Here is a 26,191-nt window from a genome sequence, read left to right as displayed (position 1 = left end):
CTTTGTGACAATAAAGTTTTGGAAGGCGCCAACACGCCATGACTTAGCGAGTGCTTTGTTGTGTTCTCCACCTTCCAGCTCTTCTGCTGTATCCTTCCTTATATTTTCTACTTCGGACGTTTAGGTCGTCTGCATTTATCTGAAGCTGATGCATTTGATGATTTAGCTACGATGCAACGTCCAAAAACTACATGATGACTACATTCCAACCTTTTAAACTGCATTGAATGATATAAAACTTCTGTCTTGTCTGCACTGAAAGAACACTCGTTTTATCAGTAGGAAAGAATGCCTTGCAAGTTGTACTCTGGGGGGAAAAACACCAGTGCACCATTTCCAGGAACTAGAAGTGAGCTTCAGACGGCAGGAATTGCAGTCTTATTTCCTGAAATTTGGACATCTCACCTCTGATTGGATAACAGCAACGTGACTCACAACGTAGATATTTTAGCTCCACAAATAACTGAAGTTTGAAGTTTTGCTGTGTGGTGAAGTTGCTAATGCTAACAGTTAGCTTCTACTAGCTACTACTACCAACAACAGCCTTCCTCATCGTGAGTCAATACGGGTGAGTCGATGAAAGTTAAATAACAGTGCGACGTAGATCTGTCAGGTTTTTCAAATCCTAGAGTTTCATTGTCTATTTTTTATCAGAAGCTAATGCAGAAGATGGGTGTAGGAGACTATTTTCATGTTCAGCCTGCATGAAAAATGGAGCATGAAAGGAGCATGGGCGTTTTGTTCTCCTTAGTGGAAACTTGTTCCTACTTTCACCCTTGTGCTTGGCCTGTAGCCCAGACCGTCTCATATTCAGACCTGACTGAACATGAGAGGTCCTTGTGGTGAGGTTCACTTCCCTTGTACGATACAGAATTAGTTCCCAGACATCCCAAATGATCCCGCTACAGATGAGGACACCTCTATAATATGGATGACATGTCTGTACGGTGTGTTATTGAAGGAATAGTGGTGAAAGCATCGATGCACCCTGTGTTCCTCTGTGGTTTTATCTCTTACCTTTGAAGAGAAAGAAAAGGTCAAAGGAGGAGAGGAAGAAAGACAACGAAGATTCAGAGAAACACTAAGAAATACAGCTGTTAAAGATGCATTTTCCAAATTGGGAATCCTTCAAAAGGAAAATCTTAAAAAGCACAGCTTGGTGGTATAAAATTCCATAACGGATCCCTGAGCTGTTCTACTTATGAGGGGAAGAAAGTGGGAAAACCACTGAATTATGCTAAACCTGGAGGGGAATGAACTCTTCTATCACCTACTTACAAATCGCTTTGAATATTTTTATAACGTATCACCTCGGAGGATATCCCTTTGAGGCTGGACCCAGTTTTCCCATCTATGCATTCACCGGGAAGTGGCTGAGGAGCTGGGAATGCTCTGCACATCAAGACTGATTGTGAAGTGATGCTGCAACTTCGTTTAATCTCTGGAGTGCCACCTCAGATGCACTGTAAAGATGAATTTGAATAGTAAACAAGGTTTGGTGCGACTTATTAAATTGATATTGCCAGTAATAGCATTAGCCACTTTATTGTTCAGGGATCCCGTCTTCTCAAAGTGGAGATATGAGATATTTGTTATATGCTGCACCCGTTTGAACATGTCGCCTAAAATGACCCTGGAATTGTTTAGTCTCAGACAGAAACTTGTACATCCCTCCTAACAAAGTGGAAGCAAATCAGTGTAATGAAACGTAACACTGTGGTGTCGATTACAGCCACTGAGTTACCCTCATAGGAGTGAGAATCTGTCATTTATCCTTTGAAGAAAAGGTTTATCTTCTTCCCTCAACACACACGCATACCCACAGCAACATCTAAGTTTGAACAAAGAAGTTTCTCCTTGAAATAGTGACGTTCCCCTGCTGGGAGGAGTACCTCATTCAGTGTTTTTTGGTAGAATTTAAGTGAAGGAACAGGAATATTAGCACATGTTACTCTCTGCTTGAAAAATGTGTGATTGACATCATTGAGAAGTGTTAGTGGGCTGTGAAATAATGCATACCGATGTTCAAACGGGGTGAAAGACCCCAAAGGGGTTATTACACGAGTCAGCGGCTCTGTCATATCGGGAGCCACAAACAGGGAATAATTTAAATGCTGCAGCAAAGCGAACACGTTAATCTGTCCCTGACTTCTGCTTGATGTCTGCAATGCATGTGAACTTCCTTTTTTTAAACATGCATTTTATTGCATGTTTGACAGGTTTATAGGAAATGGAGTGTCAACCCATCCGTGGGGAATCATTAAGCGTTGGCCCATGCAGGCAGGAGAGGCGGGGCGGCACTGCTGAGTTTTAGAGTTTACCTTTGGTGCCCTGCACATTTAGGGAGGCCCAAACTAAATCGCTATTATAAAAACTTCTACATTAAAAATGTGTTTTAGAGAACACATGGCCATTTTAAAGTGTGATTTCATGTAAAAGTTATAAATATTTAACATCTTACTTGATGTAAGTAGCTTTGTGAAAAGCCTCAGTTCAAATAAAGATGTGCTTTAGGACTGATAGGCTAATGGCTAGTCTGACCCATCTGAGTCTTTACACTCCACAGTGATTCATACATTGTTTTATCAACCTTAATGTTGCCATACATTCTCCAAGACATGGTTATTTTGACAGAAATGCAGAAAATGTACAGGAAGTACTATATTTAGCCTCTGGTGGTGCTTCTTCACTCATAAATGATCATGTTAGATAATGCTGTAATATGAAACTAATGGCATTAGCTGCTGTGAAATTGATTTAACAAAACATTAATAACCTTTAGCTTTAAGCTTGTTGATGCTGAAGAACAAGAACACCAATAAACACGAATAAAAGCTGAACAGGAAGCTGTCCACAGCAGGTCTGATATGTTTTACATTTGCAGAAGACACGACTCCTTAGTTAAACATTTAAACTCCATCCCCCAACATGCACGCTGTCAAAAGCTCGAATAAACTTTACAAACCTTTAAACACAATGCATCTGAGACACTGAAGCTCACACAAAAAGTTCTTTAATAATTTGAAGCTGTTAGAACTATTAAAAAATACAGAATATTATTTCATTATAATCATTTTGAACTTGTACCCAAAAACATCCTTTAAAAGCAATTTATTGTTGAAAATCAATGTTTCTAAAAAGCTGCAGGAACATTCAACTACAGTCCACGACGTCTGCATTTTGGGCTTTTTGTTAAGAAGAATAATTGCCGTCTCTTTTCTTACACTCATCAAAGATTATGTCAGGGTTCAGGTGAGATTTGCATTTCCCTGTCTGCCTATTTCTACTTTTGCAGTTCTTGTGGCTTGTCTTGTCTGCCAGTTTGTCATCCCGCTGAGCCAAAAACATGTCTTTGTTCTAAACTCTTAAAAAGGGAAGAAAAGAAATGGGGAGAAATTTGGAAAGAAACTGTGTGAGGCTGATGTTTGTCAAGACTGAGGAAAGTTTTTCTTTTAAGGCTCCAATGTTCTGGAGTGAAACTGTAAAACCAAAATTATACATTTGAATGAAATGTAGGGGGAAACATCCGTAACTTTCTACTTAAAGTACAAGAAACACAAGTAAAATGTATATATTTTCTGAGCTACGGACACAAAGATAAACAAGATGGTGCACCAAAAACTAATGTTGTAAGTTAAACGTGTAAAAACATGAATTTTTCACACTGCTTTCATGCAAACTAAACAATTTGCAGTTGTGCAGGAAACCTTTGTTCTGCCATTAATCTGATTTAAGATGTTTTCTGATCAGAAAGCTGGTGAGTCTTTAACCGGCAATGAAACTAAGAGTTGGCACAGAAGTGAAGCCTGTGGCAGAGCCGGTAAAACATAAGCTCGGCACACATGAACCGGTTCTTCTATGTGGTGGAAAATAAATAGAACCATTGTTCTCGCTGCAGACGTTTGTCACGCAGAGTAATTCTGCAATCTGAGCAGCTTAGTAGAAATATGAACTCTAACAGAAAGGGCAAATAGAGGTTAGTGCGATTTCAACCCTATCACTTCCGATCGGAACCAAAAGGTATGGAAGTAATACAGACTCACCAGAACGGGACTTTCTAACCCAGGTTTCACACTGAAAGCATCGGCGGCGCGGAACGTCACCGCTTCAAATAGAATCCGTTATTGTCTATGGACTGTTTCAAACCAGCAGCAACGCGGCAAGTTCCAGGTGCGTCCCAGAATCATCGGGTTCTATTTCTGCCGCCAGCTGCTTCTGGGACACACCAATTTCCGCAATTAACTTAGGGCTGGACAGGAAATCTCACACGGCTTCAGTGTAAAATCTGCAGTCATTTTCAAAATAAAACTACTGCAGCGATACAATTTCATATATATGAAGCTTATGTGTGATCCAACGGCTTATTTACTCACAGCATCATTCCAGAAGTGCATCGGTGTGTTTTTCATGGCATTACTGCTGGCAGTGGAGAGCAACAACATAATTTACGACATCAAACGTGATTTCCTTCTTTGAGGTTTAATGGCAGATTGCATAAACAAACCGTGACCTGAAGTCTCGAGGGATCTTGTAATGTCGCGAGTCCAGCGAAGAAGCCGTGCCGCTGCCAAGACTCTCCTGGTGTGAAAAGGACCGCGTTGACGTTTGTGAGTAAACCGTTCCGCTGCCGCTTCGCGCCGCTGATGCTTCCGGTGTGAAACCGGGGTTAAACATTGAATATATGAAACAGAGTCTTCAAAATTTCAAAAACGAATTAGGTGACCAAAGCCAAAACAATCGTCAATCGATCACGTCGACACCTCACTGGTGTCACGTGATCAGAGAAGCCTAATTTGACTGGCTAAAAGCCACTCGACTCTTATCGAGTGATGATTTCTTTGGCTTGGGTCCCTAGGAGGTCACCTCATTTGCTGATGAAGTTATTATGTTGAATTTCTACAGTTGAATTTTTAGAAATAAATCAAATACATCATTTCACAGAATAAAGTATCAATATAATAAATTTTGTGTCTAGAAAAAGTCATTCTGGTGAGACTATATAACGCAGCTATTATAAAGTAAAGCAATGGGTAAATTAAAGGTGTTGAACACTCATTTAATTATTACATTTGCAGTGGTCTCTAGTAGGAATGAATGCCTTGTAAGTCGTGCTCTGGGGAAGAAAAACACCAGGGCACCATTTTCAGGAACTAGAGTGAGCCACATCACAGCTGAGCTTCAGACGGCAGGATTTGGAGTCTTATTTCCTGATAACTGGACATCTCACCTCTGGATAACAGCAACGTGACTACACCACTGACTTGCAATGTTGATGTTTCATCTCCACAAATAACATAAACCTGGAGGAGTTCTGCTGTGTGGTGGAGTTGCTAATGCTAATGGTTAGCTTCTACTAGCCGAGTGGTTCTCTGCCATTTCCAGGGCGCTAAACCAAAAACAGCCTTCCCTGTCATGAGCCAAGATGGGTGACTTCATGAACGTTTAGTGACGTAGATCCAATGCAGGAGAAAGGTGTAGGAGACTATTTTCATTTGATTTTAATCAGAAATAAGATTTTAAAAATGGGTTTTCAGTGTTCCACACCTTTAAGAGATTCTATACGGTAATCGTAAATGATTGTGTTAAGAAAGTATTTCTCAGTGTCAGTCGGGAAGCTGGAGTATGATTTAGATATGAGTGTAAAACAAGTAAAAGGGAGAGGAGTTAGAAGGAGAAGAGGTGGGGGTAGGGGAGGGGTTCATGCCAACCTCCTGCCAGCTCCAATTACCAGTGTGAGTGGAGCGTGACAGCTAGGGCGATGGGTTTAATCAGAGCCCTGTTGAAAGAGACCCATCCCTGTACCTTCTGTCCCACAGGGAGGCTGCTGGAGCTCAATCCCACATTAACGTTAGCCAACGTTTGCACACCCCCCTCCACATACACACACAACCCAAACACACTCGTCTCAACGAGGGCAAACACTCCAGACACCCCGCTTCTTCCCTAACAGGGGAGCCCTGACGTGGTGGCAGATGATACAAGACGTGCCTGCCTCATTTCCATATCTCCTTCCTCCTTTAAGTCTTAAGTGGGAGAAGAGGGTGAATGTCATGTGCTGCCATTAATGTTTTAACTGAGGATGTAGGGGAGAAAATTAGAGTCATAAAACATAGAGGGGGGCGCGACTCGGGTTGCGAATGACCACAGTCACCAATTCTTGTGATGTGTCTATGTTTGTATGTCTGATCTCAGAATTGTGTGTACTGAAACTCTAATTTCCCTCTGGGATTAATAAAGTATTTTTGAATTGAATTGAATATGACTCAGAATATTCGTGAGAAAATGTCGCTACAACTTCAAAATGATTTCAGTCAATATGTGTCAGCGGTTCATCTCATCTAGAATCTGATTACATACGGAAAAAAACAACAGTTCACGCAGCTTTTGTAAGATTTAGCTAAGCAGTTGGGTCAAATCTGGGCAAATTCAATACTCACAACCTGAAGCAGTTTAACATGAAGTGTACCCTCATTGCGTGACACCATAAAACACAATAGAAGCAACAAAATCCCCACAATCATTAAGTACCGTCGCTTGAAAATCTACTTTAAAAACAACATCACAATTAAAACGCTTTTAGAAAAACTACGAAAGCCTTTTGACTCTGAAGTAATGGCTAAATGTTAAAAAAATTGACCCAACTTCCTACTTTTGTTACGCTTAACAATCAAAGCTACATCAATGCCTCCAATTTGTTCAAATGATGAATTTTGAAATGTTCTTTATGGAAGTCCAACCTTTGAGGGGAACTAAATATAGTGCATTAATGTTGCCAGCCTCCACTAGTCTTGAGTCGAGCTGGCAGCTAAGGTAGAAGAGCAGTCTGCAGAAACAAAGCACATGGCCTCCAGCTGTTTCTGCACCAGAACAGTGTCGAGACAGACATTTGCATCTGCCTGAGATGCAGACGTGTGTGAGAGGTGTCAGCGGCTGCAGGAGGTGCAAACAGAAAGCCAAAGCTAACATGGGATCAACAGAAACAGCCCCAGTGAATCGCTGGTGAGTCGACACCGTGTTAGAGAGTTCACTTGGGCAACTGGGAGAGTAGTGACAACATTCTCTAGGAAAAGGGAAAGTTAAACCTGTTGCTTTTCATTTCTTTGGTTTTCTGATTTCTCAGTGCAAGAGTTTGATAGATTTCATAGAGTTTCAAGGTGTTTATTGTGTTGTTGTCAAACGCGGTGGAAAAACATGAACTAACAGGCCCCATCACAGAACCAGACTGACCTGACTGGTATTCCTATAACTGCCTACGTGCTTTTGACTTGCAAAACAGAGTTTTCTCACATGTTCGCCGTGAAGGGCATGTGAGAAAGACTCCTCTGCTCTTCAGAGGAAAACTGGCTGGCGGAGATCCTGCTGCAGAGGTCTCCTCAGCAGGGATGGCGCAGCTCACCCCGACATCAAAGACCTCGGCGAGGAGGCCATTGATGTAATGCTGTTGTAATGACATGGGGGGGAAAAAAATGCGGAAAATCTCCACGGAACAGAACATAAAGACGAAGCAAATCCTGACCGAGGTAATTGTCTTCCACAGGTTTCGATGTTGACGTGGCACTCGGGATCAGGGAGGCTGCAACCGCACAACGTGCATTCACACCTCGTCCAATCTGCTTTGTCAGGCACGCTATCTTTTATGAGCGGGTGTTATTGTGGTTGCTATGGAGACCATAGTGCATCAAACAAATAGTCCACGTGAAACACGAGCTGCCAGCACAGATGCACCTGCACGCAACGGACCATCACAAAAGACATAGCCATAACAAAAACACTGCTAATGCTGCTGCTAAACCAACATGCTCATGGTGGCATCACTGCCCGGTAATTCTGTTTATCTGGGTGTGCGATGAGCAAAACCACTGTAATGCATGCCACGACCTTTGAAATAATATACTTTTTTTTGTCTAGTAGAGCAGAACATTTGGCCTCACGTCTTCGCCTACAGACAGCTAATCAATAATAGTCATCCATACCCGCCCCCACACACACATCTTTTCTATTCCTTTATTCTTCCTTGCCTCTTTTATCATTTCTTCCTCCACTTTTCTATTTATCTCTACTTCCCCTTCTTTCTCACATCTGATATCATACTTCTTCTGTCATCAGTATGATCTACCGCCCTGCCAGACGCCCTGTGCCTGTTATTTATGCTGCGGCGCACCGGTGAGTACATCACCCTGGCCTCTAACCCATTACAGCAACCCAGGGGTGGTCTTCTGAATTCACACGGTTCTGCTGACTGAGACACCTTGAGGAACAAGCGCTGCTGCACAGAATCACATCCTCCATTAACTACGCTGCACGAGTAGCTTAGCTGCAGGCTTTCATTTTGGTATTACAGCTCTACTTTTAGCTTTGTGCGCTTGCTAACAGGAGACTGATTGAAGACCCTTGAGATTATGGCATTACAGAGTATACGGTTTGCGGTTTACTATTCATTTTCGTGTAACTGCTTCTAAGACGGAAAAACCTCGGGGCTCATGGTACATTTCTGTGGTAATGCGATGCGGCTAATAAGACAGGCTATTTCCTCCAGGTGACCCGGGGAAAAGAACAAGGACGACACCGGCACAGACCGGAAAGCGTGACAGTTACAAATGTAAAAAAAAAAAAAAAAATAGAAAGGAAAAAAGCAGAAGATTGGTTTGCAAATAAATCAGTTAATTGATCCTCTCCATTACTCAAATTAACGATCGGCAGAGGTTTATTGTGACATGTTTAGTGTAATTACAGCAGATAGGGGCGGCTTTTACGAGTTGGGGGAAAGGTGGAGTATGTAGTGGAAAGTGGCAGGCTCTGTTAATTAAATCCTAGCTGACAGTGCTCCTGTGGCGGCGTTTCCTTATTCTCAGTCAGAGATTATGAATAATACACCGAGTCTACTAGTCCATGTCGAAAGGCCCAGCTTTGATTGTGTGATGATTTGCAGAAGTGAAGGGTGGTCAGATACATCCCACTGTGATGTGACCTGTTAACTACTCACTGCAGAAGTGACAATGCAATCATTTTATTAATAGATATCAGTAGCACAGAATTAACACGTATATGGCCATTTGGTTCAAACTGACACCTAGCAGCTACGACGGGGATGTATAGACATGTCAAGCTGCTATTGTTGTTTACGGGCACTTTTGATAGAGGTAAACAAACATTTTACAACCTCTTACCAACAGTATCTCTTTATTGAACCAGAATGCTACTTGTAGTCAAAGTAAAACGTCACCTAGAAAGGTCACAGCAAGTAGAAGTCTGTTTGAGCAGCAAACATAACCTAAAACTTTAGGTTGTGTCACATGAGAGATTTTAAAAAGTACCAATTTGTCGCTCAGAGACTGCCATGTTTGCATCTGATGACAACATTCAACCACGAAGACAACAAGGTGTGTGGTATACTTGACATTTTCAGTCGTGGAGCAGTTAAAAATATCTCCTTTTGGCACGTTTAAGAGCGTCGAACAGGTGGTGTGATAAAAGAGTTGTGGCCTCAACGTAACGGAGGTGTTATTGCACCTACACTAACAAGCGTGGTTACTGTCAACTATAATATTTGAGCTCACTTTACCCAAGCTCATTGTTCCTTTCTTTATTTAGCTTAGACACATTTACATAAAATTGTTGAAAACATTGTAACAACACGGATGGCAGAAGATTTAAAGGCGTGGAACACTCATTTAATCAATATTTATGCAGTGGTCTCTAGAATAAATTATGTCATATAAGTTGTAGAAGGAAAAACTCTGGTGCACCAGTTTCAGGAACTAGCAAAATGCCACATCGAGGTTGAGCTTCAGATGACAGGATTTGGGAGTTTTAATTCCTGATATTTAGACATCTCACTTCTGATTGGCTAACAGCAACAAGACTCTACCACTGACTACATTTCCATTGCAACATTGATGTTTTATCTCCACAAATAACACAAGCCTGGAGGAGCTCTTCTCTGTGTGGTTAAGTTGCTAATGCTAATAGTTAGCTTTTACTAGCTGAGACCTTTTCTGCTAACAACAGCCTTCTCCGTCACGAGCCAAGATGGGTGAGTCCATGAACGTTAAGCGACAGTGTGACATAGATCTGTCAGGCTTTTTAAATCCTAAAGTTTCACCGTCTATTTTCTATCAGAAGCTAATGCAGGAGAAAGATGTAGGAGACTATTTTCATGTCCAGGCTGAATGAAAAACTCAGAGTGACTGATTATAATCAGAAATAATCAGTAAAAAAGATTTTTTTTGTGTTCCACACCTTTAAAAATGATTCAGTTCCAGAATAAAAAAAAATAAATAAATAAAAACATTCAGCTTCATGCTCATTTCACAGAAAGTAAATATGAAAGTGAGATTACTGCAGCACGTGTCCAGCTGACATCCACTAATGAAACGGATGAATGTCTTAAAGAGACTTATGAGTGTTTGAAAAGGGCAGAAATCAAGTTCAGGATGTTTGCTCGGTCAACCGCTCCTTTGGGCGCAGGTTAGAGCACAGACACACACCGGGACATTTAAAAAACATGGTTTGGCATTCCGAAGAAAACAGGTCAACGTCTCCTTAATGTGAGAAAAATAAGAGGCCAGTCGAACGGTGAGACAGGCGAGTCTCCCCTTACTCGTACGGCATACTGGATAAGCCAAGAGGTCTGGGTGTGTAAACGTGTGAGAAAAAAAGAGGTCAGGGTGAAAGGACTCCCATTAGCCAGCTCATTGAGTGGAGGTATTAGAGCCCTCCTGACATGTGGCGGGTCCATCCATCCATGGCCAGTCGGAACCTGGGGAGCTGTTGACTCACTGGCCTACGAAGCTACGAGGTGGACTTTGAGCTTTGCTTTCATCGGGGAAAGGCCTAGAGCGTCGTCTTTACACAAGTTAAAACTTATGAGGAGCAGTGCTTGATTTAAAGTTATGTTAATCATCTATCATTCTTTTATTCTTGTTTATTCTGCTGCCAGTCTGTTTGTTTTAGTTGAATTTATTCTAACTTCCAAAATCTGCAGACGAAAGGTTTTATGTTAGATGGTGATTTTATCATTTATTTGTTCCTGTGAGGATTATTTTTCTGTGTGTCTGAATTTTGACAACGACAAACTGAGGCAGCATTCACTCATATCAACATGAAAGTGTCTGAATGAAACCAGTTCGACAAAACCAACCAGTAAAAAGAGCAAATGCAAGCAGGGATGGTTAATCTGTGGGGAAAAATAACTTTTAACCTAATATTTAGTCGTTTTAATGTGTAATATCTCCAATATGGCAGCTTTTTAAACTGTTTGCCTTTATTGTGTTTAGAGGACAATGTAACAAGGAAAATACTTTTTATTTATGAGGGAGCAATTAAATAAACAGGGGCACAATTCCACCAGAATTAATAAAGTGACACTTCTTCCTTGCATTAAACAGGTTTAACTAGACTACAGATTTTCCATTAAAGCTGTTATAACACATCTGCAAACAAGCTAGGTTTTGTCACAGAACACTCACCCAATCTCTTTGGTCATCTTCCCCGGGACGCAACACGAGATTGTCATGACTCCCAGGCTTACACCCTCCTCTGCCTCTGCTGCCTCCTCAATCAAGCCCTCAGCCACTTCATTACCATCACCTGCACCCTGTCATCAGCTCATCACACACACCTGCTCCCCCTGCTATATAACACCCAGCCTGCTCTCCAACCAGTGCCAGATGATCGAACGCTCTTTGTCAGTAGATCTTCCAGCCTTTCACCTTGCCTGATCACAGCCTCCGGACATCGTTTCCACGCCTGACCCCTGCCTAGGACTCTGCCTGCCATCACGGCCCTCGCCTGTCTTTGACCTCTTCTCTAGCCTGCTCCATTTACCTGCTTCGCCTCGTTCTGGTTTTTGACCCACGCCTCCTCTCCGACTCTGTCTCCAGCCTCGCCCTCCTCGAGTAACGCCACATATAATAAAGTCTTTTAAAGGAGCTTTCCTGTGTTTGGTGTCATCACGGGTCCTCCAAATTCTGGTCGTGACAGACATAGCGCTATACACCAGTCACCGTTTTCTAGGTCCAAACGTCTTTTATTGTCCATGAATTCAAAAGGTGCTTTTCTTTTGGGGACTCTGGTCCCTTTCCACATTGGAAACATCTGATTTCACAAACGAGCCTCCTGTCAAATCTGTAAATCAGCGACAAAAGCCCGTTGCGCCTGTTTGTGTCAGAGACTTAACAGAAGACGTCGATTCCCAGATATCGATTGGTTCCGGGCAACGCTCAGATATTAACAGATGCCACATGTCTTGCCACATCTCCAATATCTCCTGCAATCCAGAGACAATGTCCAGATGAGAAGTGAGATTTGCTGAGACAATAAACAGAGGCCAGAAGTGGATGGTGAGAATGGAGACAGGATGTGGTTTTGGCTTCAGGGGTAAAGGCCTGAGAGTGTTTTCAGATAAAAAAGATTTAGTATTTCTGTGTTTTCAGACAGATCCCACATCAGCCCCACAAATGAACCTCTAACGGAATGAATCCCACCTGTTCAGTTAAAAAAGTATGAAATAAACACGTGGGTCGTAAACCTTCCATCATCAAAACAAAACAAAAATCAGAAGATTAGTCTTTTTTGACTGACACACTCTTCACTTCTATCAGTCTGATCTGTTTTGCTCCACTCTAGCCATTTCCTCATTCTCTATCCCCGAGGCCAGAGACATGATCGTTACTGACGGTGCAGACATACCAGACGTTGCAGTTACAGCTTGCCAAAAGCAAGGAGCGACTGATGGACAAGTACAGATAATAAAACGTTGCCTCGCAGCTAAAATGGCTCCTTCCAGATATCTTTCATATGGTAAAGGAATCTAGTCTGGTGTCAAATCAATCCTACGACACATCCGTTGGCTTGTGTCAACAACTTTCAATTTCTTAAACAAAATGAAGTTGAACAAACTTCCAACAACTCCAAAATTCCACCTGTCCTACTTACTACATCCAAGTCCTTGGAAACAAGGATGCGAGGATGCAGATTGCGGCGCCAGAGAGCGATTCCACCCCAACATATTGCCAGAGTCCTTGGGAGAAGCATGCATAGACAGATGCAGTTTGTATCTGTCAGGCAGGATATGATCTACAACACCGGGCCTGCAGCCAGCAGATGGTGGGGGAAATTAAATCTGTGACACACACTGTCACAGTGGAGCTCAAAAATACAGTGTGCTCAGGGAGGGGTTACACCTGTAGAAGCGACTGTGTGTTTCGGGACTTCGTCCCTGAATGATTTAGTGAGCACACTTGAGTCTGCGCTCCTGTATTAGCATGCTGTGACACGCCGTTGTCCTTAAAATGTACCTCAGTATTTACTCTACTCATTCATGAACTGGAATTCTACTCAGAACATAGAGACACATAAAACAGACGCAAACACCAAAGATATATTCAAAAACAGAAAAACAAGCAGAGGAAAAGTAATGATGGGGAAAGCAGTTAAACAGCAAGCCTTATTTTGGTCATTGTGGATGATTTGAATAGCACCAGGAAAAGGATAGGATTAAGTTGTCAGAGGAGCAGCGTACGGCATTAAATCATTCCTATAAAGCTTTTGCGTGTTTTTATCTTTGCTTGGAAGAGGAGCAATGAGATTTCTAGGCTGTTTATCCAGTCAGGTTTGTTGTCCAGACTTGCCTGTGTCCTGAGATATTTATTTCAGGCATTGTGTCACAGTCATTTTCTGCCTCCACACCAGGGACTATAATACACAGCGAGCAAATAAGGGTCTTTTCCTGCTGCAGAGGCCGTCATTTGCTTACATTACAGTTTACACAGTAAAGCTGCTGCCTGTGTCTTTAGAAAATTGTTTTTTCTGAGAAGTAGTTGTGAGATGGAAATTTGTCGCTAGTAGGTGACGCAGCTTTGGAAAATTCAATGAGGCTCCTTAATAAAAAAAATACGGTAAAGATTGACACTTTCCCCTGTCCTGTCCTTCCTCCTCATGAGTGTTTTTCGCCAAAATGTCCACATTGTAAAGGGAGATGTAGCCGATTAAAAGGGAGAAATAACAGGTGAGAACACTGCTGTATGAAAATGCTTTTAAAATAACTAGCGAATTTACAGAACAAGCTAGGTTTTGAATGCAAACACGGCCGTTTCTCAATGCTCAAGAAAGCTAGTATGTTCCTGTGTACTAGACAAGAAGTGTGTTCTTGGCAAGGACACCAGAAAGTCTGCTCTACCGCGTACCGGAGGATGAGGACGGCATTAGGAACAGAACCGTACTCCGTTGTCTCATGGCAACATGCGCTGCTTCCTGCTACAGTTAAAAAAAAAAGACCTGACAAAAATAAAAGTCCAATTTGTTCCTTAAATAACAAAATAACAACAAAAACATATTGCGTGTATTATATTTGGCCCACTTTTGATTAAAACCAATAAAATGCTAGCATTTCCAGCTCTTTAAAGTTTATTTTTCATCAGAACAGAGCTACGGTGCTTTTATTTTGATAGTTAGCAATTAGCATTTTGAATGATCGTGAAGAGTAAAAACCAAACACACACCGCAAAATTTACAGTTTACAAACGATCTCCACAGCATATTTTGAACGTTAAGAGACATGAAAAAAAAGTGTTTTAAGCTAATTTGTTTTCCAGTGTAGCTTTAATCCCATCATTAATTGAAAGGGATTGTTGCACTACAAAAAAAAATAACAAAAAAAAAACTAAAACTATAATTAAGTATAATGGTGCACCATGCAGAGAAACATCCACCATTTTATTTGGCTTCAGTCGCTTGTTAAAGCTTTGAAATCTCTCATCTTTTTCCTGACCTTTAAAAGTATTCAGCTTTCTCATGAATTTCATGTTCAAAAAATATGTTGCCAAGCAATTTAACAAAAATGTACGAGGGAGACGCTTTCTAATTCACACCCTGACAGTGGAGAGTTCTGATAATGATGGCCCTTTTGATCGGGTACCATTAGATAAGATTCCCACTATCTAGAGACAGGTCTGTTGTCTCCCAAAGGACGAGAGAATGTTCTCCAACACAAACCATAAAAAAAGCTTGAAAAGCCACAGAGTATCGCTGAATTTCAGCTCATATTTAAAGACATTTCAAGTCACAGGTAACAGGAGCTTCGAGTTTGACACGTTTTGCTTGCTTTGGCTTTTAATAGCACAGGAAGTCCCAGGGAAACTCGCTGTGGACGAACTGAAGCAGAACGATGTGAACGTATTCCCTTCTCAGGATCTGATAGGAATTTTTATAAATATAAATGAGTACAAGAACATTAGCTTTAGTTAATACTTCTATTTTTCAGCGCTCGTGTCGCTGGGTTGAAAATATGTAGAGCTAAGTGATGAGAGCCGTTTTGTGTTTGCAACCTGACATGTTTTTAAAAGCAACATTTGTGTTTTTATTCACTTTTTCTCACAGATTTGGGAGCCCCAATTAGATGTTTTTGTTGAATCTCTTCACTAAGAATCTTACTGGTTTGTGATCATTTGGAAAACATAACTTCTTATTTCTTGGCTAGTCTCCACAGCTGTAGGCCTTTTCCCAGGACTTGTCGATTTTGCAATCCCCCAGTTGCTGATAGAAGCCAATTAAAACCGTATACATTTAAGGCCTTTGCTCACAGCAGTCTACTCAGAATTTCTTAGCGGTTTTGGAGAAAACGAATCAAACCCAAACAGCAAAAACTTCATCCTCCTTCGTAGCTGAGCTGCATCGGTTTCATCGTTAAACATCACTGTGGCGACACGTGGGTTCGACATCCACCTACGTCATTTCTGGATCCGAGTCATTGCATTTTACATGCTCATCAAACGTTAACACAGCTGAAAATGTGAAATATCGGCATGACATGAAGTCGTGAAAGCACGCTGCACTGAAGACTGATGCTGCGAGCTGAGATGTCTTTTCTGCACAGCAGCGGTTTACTTCATACATCACAGAGACAAGCACCATTTACCTGGACATTTACTGAGGCAGTTCAATTCAAGGGGGGGTGCTCAAGGTCAGAACATTGGCATCGTTACCCAGGTAATGAGTCATTGTTCCCCTCTGGTCATCGCTCTACACTAGCCTACCATGACAGCAGCAAAGAGCCGCCATACTGTCCGCCACAGCCAGAGATACAGAGTCAGAGCAGAAAAGAGGAGGTGGAGGAACATCACAGAAACAAGAAGGGGCACGGAAATGAAAGAGAAGGTGAGAGAAAAGACTGCAACAATATTTCCCCATCGCATCACCGTCTCATCATTACTCATTTGCACAGGTCAGACGTGCGCACACACAGCTGGCTGACTCGTTCCGACTCCATCACATGTAATACGTCACTCTGCATGTGAGGAAACTGTTGAAAGCATGAATTATAGAGGAGCTGCAGCTAAGAAATCTTAATGGTCGAATTATGACAATGCGGCGACGATAAAACACCAGTCTTGTCTGTATTCAGTGCGTGTGTGTTTGAGGAATGAGGGACGGCGGTCTCAGTTGTGTGACCTCTCGAGGAGGAGAGAGGGCGTGAGAAGTGCCACGAACAAAGAGTGAGGCTGTTACAGCGTGACAGAATTACAGAGTGACTCGAGGCTTGGGCTTGCTAAACTGTTACAGCTCAACTTGGATGATGTGAAAACGCGGCTTGGAGAGCTCCTCGTCAGGTGAGCGGCTTGTAAAGCGACTTCTGCAGAAGTCCACGTACAGAAACACGTATGCACAAATCTAACCTCTTACCTGTCAGGTTTTGATGAACATTTAGCCTTTTTAGTCTAGTTTTCAAAATAAAATTAAGTAATATTATTCAATATTTTACAACATCTCATGCGGATTATCAGAAGTATGAATTATGAATGGCTCAGCTACAATCAAAGGAAATTTGGGCTTAATATTTGTAAAAGAGGCTGAATTCTAGACAAGTTTGTGTTTTTACGGGGAGTTAATCATGGTCAGTATCTTTAATCCGATGGACTGCAAATGTGAATCAGTTGTAAATGCAATGTCAACGATTCGTGTCTAGAAGTTTAGTAAAATTCGGTCCAGTGATTCGTTAGCCTAGTGAACTAGACCAAATTCTTGCTTTGCAAAGAATGGTCTAGGCATGCTCCATTGGAACCTCAGCAGCTCCTACCAGGACTCTGGCTTGCCAATCACAGCTCTCTAGAGGGGTTTCAAACACATAAAGAGCTGTGATTGGTCCATAATGGTGGGCCAATCATGCTCTATCTGCTTAGTGAACAAATCACAGAGCTTTATCCGCTTTGTGGGCCAATCAGGGCACTCTATATGCCTGGTGGGTGGGATGATGCAACAGAGTGAAACAAGAGTATGTCACATTCATTATCCAGTGGAATGCGGAGATCATTTGAAAGACAACGGTAGAACCCGCCCCACAACCGAGAGCCGTCAATTGAGCATGGCCAGACTAAATAATACATTTATTTAGTCTGGCTTGCCAGGCTAGTGATTCGTAAGATGTTTAGCTTCAAGCACAGAGCAGATATGGGTAAATTTAATAAAGCTTGATTTTTTTCTGAGAGAAGCACAGCCTCTAGATTGCTGAATGCTTTGTAACTCTGCGCTGGGATGACTGTCATAATCCACATTTCTGCAGGATTGGCAGGAGAAAATAAAGAGCCAATATGCAAAATAATCATAATTAATGCTCGACCTTCCTTTGCTCCGCTAAAACCTATAATCCAAATCGACTTAGTGCTGTAATGACTTTCTCGTTGCATCTCTGGATTGGGGAATTCATAGAGTGTTATAAAAACTTCATGCGTATGCAAAAAAAAATAAATAAAAATCACGTGCACTTGCATTCATGTTTTTTCTTTTCAAATGGAACAGAAGACATTTTTGCTTATGAAGTCATTTTTTAACCTGTATTCAGTGGAGGGTGACGGAGACGTGACATGGTTTTTTAAGCAATGCTCAGCTTCCTTTTGCTTCATACATTTATATCAGGAAGCCTGCAGTTGCACAGCAGATGCCTGCACTTCTTGCAATACGCACGGACAGCATGTTAAACTTCTGTGGCAGAATCTCAGCCAGGTGTTTGTTCACTTTATTGAGATTTAATCATTTTGTCCACCGAAGTGAGTAAAAAAAAACACCTTGACATGTGACACGAGCTGTCTCAAACCTTCGGGCTGTCAGAAGTCCACTAAAGTCGAGGATCGTTAGTCTCCATCGGTTTGGTGCTGCCCGAGGCTTTTCCTGTGTGTTGCTGCTGTTATGAACTTGATGTATCACGAGGCTAAAAAACAATGGTCTAAAAATAGAGCAAAGCTGACGTTGGTGGCCTTGCGCGTTAGTACTGAGTGTGTCTACAACACTGGATGAAGTAAAACCACAGAGTAAAACACAAATGTGTGTGTGCATGCTTGTGTGTGTGTTTTTAATGTGCATGTGTGAAGTCAGCCTCTGGGTTATCAATAAGCAGAATCAAATAGCTGTTTAGATGGAACATGATGTTTGTTCTGGTTTTCCCCTGCCTGTGTGTGTGTGTGTGTGTGTGTGTGTGTGTGTGTGTGTTAAACAAACACAGGATTCTGTGGAAAGGCAGGGCAAGACTTAACCATGTTTACCCATCCCTGGCATTTGTGGTCTAATATAAACCGATATGATGAGATATGTGAAGATTGTGTTAATCAGGTTACAATAGATGAGTTATAAGGATGCAACTGTTGAAAACATTTATGGTTCCTGAGAATAAATTTACTATGATTAACAAAGTAGTGCCAGTCTAACTGGATTATTCAGACTCCTAATGATGCCTATTTAGCATGTGCATCTGCTCAACTCTTATTGTGAAAAACAAAATAAATAAAAACTATGTTCCAGTTTGGTTAGGTTGAAGCTTTAAGGCTGGAAAGATTATATCATACCGGTTATACTAAAACCTTTCGCATTTTGTATTTAAACCACCAAATAGTTCCCAAGCACGGCCGTGTCTGCAGCTCACCGCTCACCACGGGGGTGGGTCAAATGTGGAGGACAGTTTTCACCACACCACTGGTGTGTGTGACAACTATGGAGCTTTAATCTTTAATTTTAGAAGTTTTACCAAGAATGTGCATGTACCTAACCTCTGACTAATGTGGCTTTTAACAAGGGAGCTATAACTAAAACGTATATTCCAAATGATGACTTTTTAGGTTTACATCTTCTTCATTGTGACAATTTTTTTTATATAAATGGCCTGTATTTGTATAGCTCCTTCTTAGGATTCTACAACCCTCCAAGGCGCTTCACAACACAAGTAGTCTTTCACCTTCACACACACGTTGACACGCTGGTGGAGATGAGCTACAGTGTTGCCACAGCTGCCCTGGGGCGCACTGACGGAAGCAACAATGCCGAACGATGGCGCCACCGGTCCCTCCGACCACCACCAGCAGACAAGGCGGGTTAAGTGCCTTGCCCAAGGACACAACAGCAGCATTCTCTGGTCGGAGTCAGGATCTAACCTGCAACCTTCCGCTTACTGGACAACCTGCTCTACTTCATGAGCTACTGCTGCCCCTTTATAATCTGCTTAGTTTACTATATATTTTCCACTTTGGTTCGCTCTAATTACATGTAGGGACTAAAATGTCTCCTATCAAGTGGTTGACCTGCTGGTAAAAGGGTAAATGATACAATCAAGAAAACATGGGGAATTCAATTAAAAACAATACTAATCGAAACGTTACAATGGAAACCTTTTACACCAACTGCTTCATCGCTGATCATAAATCATCTAATTGGTTTCCCCTAATCTGGGCAGGTTTGTGTTTAGGGGTCAGTGTCGGGTAGGCAGGTCATGATCACACGGTTATGGGTACTGTTTGATACGATGTAATAGATGCACCTATTAGCTTAAATAGCACAGCTAAACTCTCAAATTTTCCATAATGTCATAGCCAGATGCTTCACGCAGCATCATTCAATAAAGCTTTCTTTTTTGGTAGACGTCTACACCAAACACAGAGAGACAACTCAGAGATGTCCTATCGGAGTTCAGATTCAGACACAAACGTATTGTTTTTGTTTTCTCCCTCTGTGCACATTTCCAAAAACTTTGACAAAGACATCAACTTCACCAGTTTACTTTGGCTGTCTGCCATTTCGCTCTGGGCAGGTAACGCAGAAGAAGCTCGCTGGAGTTTGTAAGCTGAGAACAGCTGTCTGCGGGGTTTTACGAGCCTACATTGTTTTTGGTTTTGCGACCAAAACAATGAGCTGAAAGGGGATTCGGGTAGTGGTATTCAGCAACTCCCTCTCTCAGTTTAGAATATCAGCTTCGAAATAAAGTTCAACAGAGCTTTTAGCACGCAAACATAAAGAGACTTTTTTCTTTTCTTTAGAAAACCCAAAACACAGACATCGTTGCTAACACAAACAAATCCAGAAACGATCTCATGCACGCATCAGATAAGTAAAGCCCCACGACTACGACTTAAGACGAGGTGTCAGTTTGGTATGTTTATCCATGATGACAGAAAAGACAGCTTGACACGAAGCGCGACTGCTGATGAGAACGGTTGTTCGCTGATGTCTGTTGACACTGAGAGAATCCAACCTCGGTGTCCGCTTTCGCCCTCGAACGCTGAAACTGTGATTAATCTCATCACACGCACAAGAGCTTCGGGTCGTGTTAAGTGATGTTCGCCATCACAGCCAACATCAGTCTTCATGATGCCATGAAAGTGAAGGGTCTAAATAGAAAACCTTTATTTGCAATGAAGAAAATTCCCTTCAGGAAGATTACGCAAGCCGAGACGATGATATCATCAAATCAGCATTGGACGAAGGGGCAAATAAAGGATGGGTGGGTGTAAGGAAGACGGATTTAAATCATGAGATGTGCTGAATGAGAGAAGATCTGCTTTAATGCCAGTGTAATGGCAATGGACAGCCTTAATCCTCCCTCTGGCTAACTCCAGAGATTTTCACTTCAACATTTCTAATGAAATTAATTTCTGTGTAGCCAGGAAAGGAGATGGGATATTCCAATTGGAAAATGGTCAAAAACCAAAATATTGTTTTAAGTGAAGCTGTAGGCGTGTTTCCATTGTCGAAACTTCAGGGTAAAGTCTGGGAGGGAGAAATGGAGCGGGAGATGTCCCACTCCTCTCAGCTGGTGTGTCTCCATACAAATTCATCTTTTCAGGACTTTGCACGGATGTCAGCATATTGTGAGTGATGTCACTGATCAGCACCAAAAAGCGACCAAAGTCACATTAATAGCATTAAATTTTTATTCTGTAGTGAAGTGTATCAGAACTGAATCCATTCGGAGCACAAGAGCAGTTTAATGACCGGAAGGAGCTCCGTTTTTACGGCGTGAATTAAGTTATAGGGGAATTCCGCCATGTTTTTCAGTGTTGAGAGTTAAAGGTGCAGTATGTACGAATATAGTGAGAATCTTACAGTGAGAAACTCCCAAACGAACCTAATGTTTCAGCCATTCTGGAAGGAAGGTTGTACTGAAACAGATTTCATATCCAGTGGGAATTGTTAGTTTATCTCCTTTCAAAACAAAGGAAGGAGGTACGTAACTACAGTTTACCAGCGGTGAGTGTGGGGTTGCCGTGTCTCCTATGAGCTAATACTGCAAAGCAGACAGTTGTAATTTGACAACAGCCAGCAAAAACAGTTTAAAGTGATTGCAGTAACCAAATTTTACCACAGGATGTCATTTTTACTTCTTTTCTACATAATGCACCTTTAAGTAACTGCAATGTGGGGGAAATCCGCCATATTTTCACATGTCTGAGTTTAGCAACGACATCGTGGAGGAATTCCGCCATGTTTTCTGGGGTCGGGAGTTTAGTAATGGCAATTTTAAATGCAATTGGTGCTTATTGACTTTCACTTCCATTCTTCACAAGCAACTCTTCTAATTTTATTAACGCCGGTTGTTTTAGACAACATCTGCTGATGTCATTTCCTACTGAGTTACAACCACTCGCTTTGAGTTAACCAAAAGTTCTGCTCTGCAACTCCACCTGATCAGGTACTCTGACATTTCCTGAAAATGGCGCTGGCCTGATCGAGTGGAGACACACACGGACCGGGAAGTTCCTGTAAATTCACCCTGAAGTTCAGACAGTGGAAATGCACCTATTTAATTCTAAAAGTTCAAATTACACGCAGTAAAATACCAATTTATGTGGAATGTTTTAGGATTTCACTCACTTACCATGAATCTTTCTCCGTTTCATTCGTTGAGCTTTAGAAGTCATGACGAAGGAGAATTTAGCAATAAAATTCCGTACGCAGTGTTTAAAAACACGCTACTCTATGACACCTCCAATGCCAGGAATCCACAGCTTCATCACAGTTTTATGTATGAATTATTTAGGCAAATACTGATATGTGTTTTGGACAGACTGGAATTAAATACTTCAAAACCCACTAGAAGCTGGGAAAGGGGGGAAAGAGTTTATGGGAAGTAGTAGAACTGAAAGCAGGAGGAACAGAGAAACCAAGCAAAAAAAAAAAAAAAAAAGGAAAAATAAAAAAGGAGAGCTTATCTTACCTTCCAGCACTGTGAGCTTGGCACTGGTGTTGATCTCGCCAGCACTGTTAGTGGCTGTGCACTCGTAAATGGCTTCGTCTCTGTGGGTGCGCAGTGGCTGGATCCGCAGTACGGAGCCCGAGCCATCATCAAATTCAATCACCTGTGAGAGCCGCAGCAAAGCAAAAGGGCAAAAATGTTATTTTTAGTGACCTCTTTTTCTTTTCCAAACATATTACTTTATTGCTGGATACAAAATAAAATCCATTTCTACTTCAGAATAACAGTTTGCACCAACGCGTTCTTTTGCTAGGCTTTTAACCAAGAAGCTCGATTGGTGAAAACAAATTCTTGACTGTCTGATGGGGCCATTTGTGTTTTTAGATTGTGATAACATCTAGACATTACAATGAAACAGGGGAAGCTCCCTCCTAAATCATTTCTTTCAGGCCATTTTCACTCAAAAGAAGGAAATAGATTAATGAAGTGCAAGGACACATTTGGCGGAGAAAACAGGGCCGTTTATTAACTGTAAGTGATTCATGTGAATGCTGCGAGCGCATGTGTCTCTTGTATTTGCCCTCACTTGTATAATGATCAGACATGTGCATGCACGTGTTTGTTGGTGGAAAAGTCACCCACCTCGAAGCGCTGGGAGCTGACTTTCTTGCCTTTCTTCATCCAGGTGATCCTAGGTTTGGGCTCTCCGGTAGCCTGGCACACAAACGACGCGACCCCGCCGGAGATGCCCGTCTGGTCTTCGGGGGTTTTGATGAAACTTGGCAAGCCTGGGAAAAGACGGGAGCAGAAGCAGAAGGCGATTTTACCGACGTCTCCACGCACAAACGTTTAAAGCATTATTGTAAACTTTAGGTGTCGCTTCCTTCTCACAAAGGCAACCACGAGAAACCCCACACAGCCATTGTTGCTGTGCATACCTGCAGCTCAGTCATGGGAAAAAAAAACATCCCGTCTTTGTGTCTGCCTGTCACTGTATCATGTTGAATTTCAAGACTCCTCTTTTTCCAAACATGAAGCATCCAAACTGGCTGTCATCTCCCACAATCCAAACAAAACAACTCCTCGGCTTAGAGTCTGTACATCTATCAAACTTCATTGATGTGTGTTTACAACAACACTGCAGACTACCATGGAGAGCACCCCCCACCTGTGTTTTCATCCTTTTGCCCTCAGGGGTTGACTGGGCACCACACCTAGCATCATTGTGCACATGACAATGGAGTGTGTATCTCATTGACGGGCTGTCAAACCTGACATGACGCCACAATGAGCACACCTTAGCTCACCGCTATAGCCTCTGTGCAGACATGCACGACCCTAGCCTCGGCAACGTGAGACGATGTCCTTATTACCAGCTCCGTCTGCTCATGTTTCATCTGTGGAGTCGTTAAAAAGGAAGGTGGGGATCACCTAAACCGCAGACAAGCTGACTGCCCCACGGAGACATGCACAAAGGGGTAAATCATTATGCTCTATACACAGAGGACCTGCCAGACTTCCCTCACAGAGAACACGCTGGGGAAAACCCTGCAATGGCTTTATAGTGCTCTTCTGTTTTCTTTCTGTGTGTTTTCTGATATAACACCGGTGGACAAAAAAAAACGAGACGCAGGATCAATTTCTTGTCCGCATAACAGGCCGAACCATCCTGATAAAGGACCATCAGTTTCTGCCTCTGCATTGTGAAGAGACGGTGCAGGGTGTCACGGCTCAAGGAGTTTCCTTTAGGCAGTCGAGGAATGTCCAATAACATAGATGCTGTGAGCCTGCAGGCACTAAGTGCCCAATAATAGGACTGCACACATTCAAAAGCATTGGTCAGAAAGAGGGTCACAGCTTGTGTGTTGCACTTAAATACTGCTAACTTTACACCACTGAGAACATTTAACATAAAATGAAACAGAAGACATGTTTAGTTTAGTTTTAAAATATGTAAAAGCGGTTGAATAAAACTGATTTAATGAAACAGAAACCAAGATAAGAGGATAATAACAGCAGGAAACCTTTAATCATGATAATCTGTCCTATTGTTCCACTTCTTTCTTCGTGGACTCAAACTTTTTTCTGCCATTTAATTAGCATGTTATATTAAAAATACAGTTTATTGTAAAGCTAGATTATTTTTGAACTTTTTCTGTAACTAATTAATTATGAGCCTGACTCTCTTGCTTGCAGATTTTTGCAGTTTAAATATGTTACCCTAACCTCTTATTAGTGACTTTCTTATTCATTAATATATTAAATAAGAAAAATTATTCATTTGCATCCAAAAATCTAAATATTTTCAGTTTTCTTGTTAAACTTTATGATTTAGTGTTTATAAAAATAAAATGTTACATAATAAAGTATAAAATATAAAATGCATTACATAAATAATTACAGCATGAGGACAATAAAGCTTCTTATTAGTCATCATAAATTTAAAAAACACGCCTTAATTCTCACAACAGGCTTTTTTCAACCATGAATCTACCGCAGTTGTTATTATATATAAATGATTGACTTATGTTATGCATCACAATTAACATTAGCTGCAAAATAAATGTGCTTTATAAATCTGCACGGCTTTAATCAGTCAGTTGTAGGATCAGATGTTGGTCTCACACACAGATATTACTAGTAACTAGTACTAGTTACTGGAGAAAACAGCTGTTACTTTTGCAAAATTAAAGCAAAATTCATTTGAAAATGTGTGTTGCCTAAAAATTTTGATGCAAGCGAATAATAGTCGATGTCATTGACTATTACGGCTGTTCACATTGACTCTAAAGTGTCATTAATTATTTTGAACCTAAAACTGTAGCAAGAACGTGAACACAGAAATTATTTTGTATCTATAATTGTAAATACTCCTTTAGATTTACCGAGCCCCTCCTCTCCACCGGAGGAGTGAGCGGCGTGTAACGTAACAGCGGCGTTAAACTGAGCTCTCTACCAACCAGGAGCGCTTCAGATGCAAATCGTGAGCGAAAGCGTTCCACGCAGCTGGTCCCATGAGGTCACTAAATCTCAGTGATTTTGGAAGTTCACACAATAACATGCAAGGAGAAAGACAAACAAAGGTTTCTCAGGTAATGATGTATGTTCTTTACCAGTTATGCGACTTGAACTGTGCATGTGGCTTTTATTTAGAACATTTCTTAACGTTTTACAGTGCTTTCACGTTTGACTTCCTGTCTGGCCTGATCTAAACGGCAAAGTTTGGCGTGTTCTGGAAGCGTAGCACATAAAAAAAAAGAGACCTGGAACGTACGTATCCCCATGCTTCTGGGCCACGTCTAAAACGTGTCGCTTCTCGGTCGGTGAACAGGAAACCATCTGCTGTAACGGTCGTTTTGCAACGCGCAACTGGTGGAAAGGAGGAGTAAGCTTATATAAAAACATCCAACCAACCATCCGTACCCTATAGCTCTTTCACTCGGCTGCAATTTTAACGAGCTTTTCGTCCTAGGGATGAGATTTAAACTACACATCACAGTCACAAATCCTTTTCCACGGCAGCAGGAAGTGACTGACATGTATTCAAGATTACAGCCCGGTAAGCATCAGGAACGTATGCCTGAGCATGCATCAGTGCGTGCACGGACGGTGAGGTGGAATCTTCAAGATGCGATTATCACCAATCTGACTTCCAAGTGTTGTTGCTGACATATGTCCATAGTAGCTGAAATTGCCATCTTCCCACTTTGATACCCCAGCGGAGGATCGGGGAGCAGAAGC

General features: G+C 41.7%; 1 protein-coding gene across 18 annotated transcripts in view; it reads right to left on the bottom strand.

Annotated features, from left to right (window-relative positions):
• The window catches only part of LOC107383573 (receptor-type tyrosine-protein phosphatase F), a 258,659-nt gene that overhangs the window by 103,023 nt on the left and 129,445 nt on the right, over positions 1-26,191 (bottom strand). For all 18 annotated transcript variants that reach the window (XM_070541595.1, XM_054742275.2, XM_070541596.1 and 15 more), the window contains 2 exons: positions 23,093-23,238; positions 22,472-22,613 (listed from right to left, as the gene is read on the bottom strand). In XM_070541595.1, the coding sequence (XP_070397696.1) occupies positions 22,472-22,613; positions 23,093-23,238 (288 nt within the window). The remainder of the gene's footprint in view (positions 1-22,471; positions 22,614-23,092; positions 23,239-26,191) is intronic.

The sequence above is a fragment of the Nothobranchius furzeri genome, chromosome 11, assembly GCF_043380555.1.
Source record: "Nothobranchius furzeri strain GRZ-AD chromosome 11, NfurGRZ-RIMD1, whole genome shotgun sequence".
Lineage (NCBI taxonomy): Eukaryota > Metazoa > Chordata > Actinopteri > Cyprinodontiformes > Nothobranchiidae > Nothobranchius > Nothobranchius furzeri.
The sequence above is the reverse complement of the archived record's forward strand: the minus strand, read 5'-3'. Positions and strand labels throughout refer to the sequence as shown.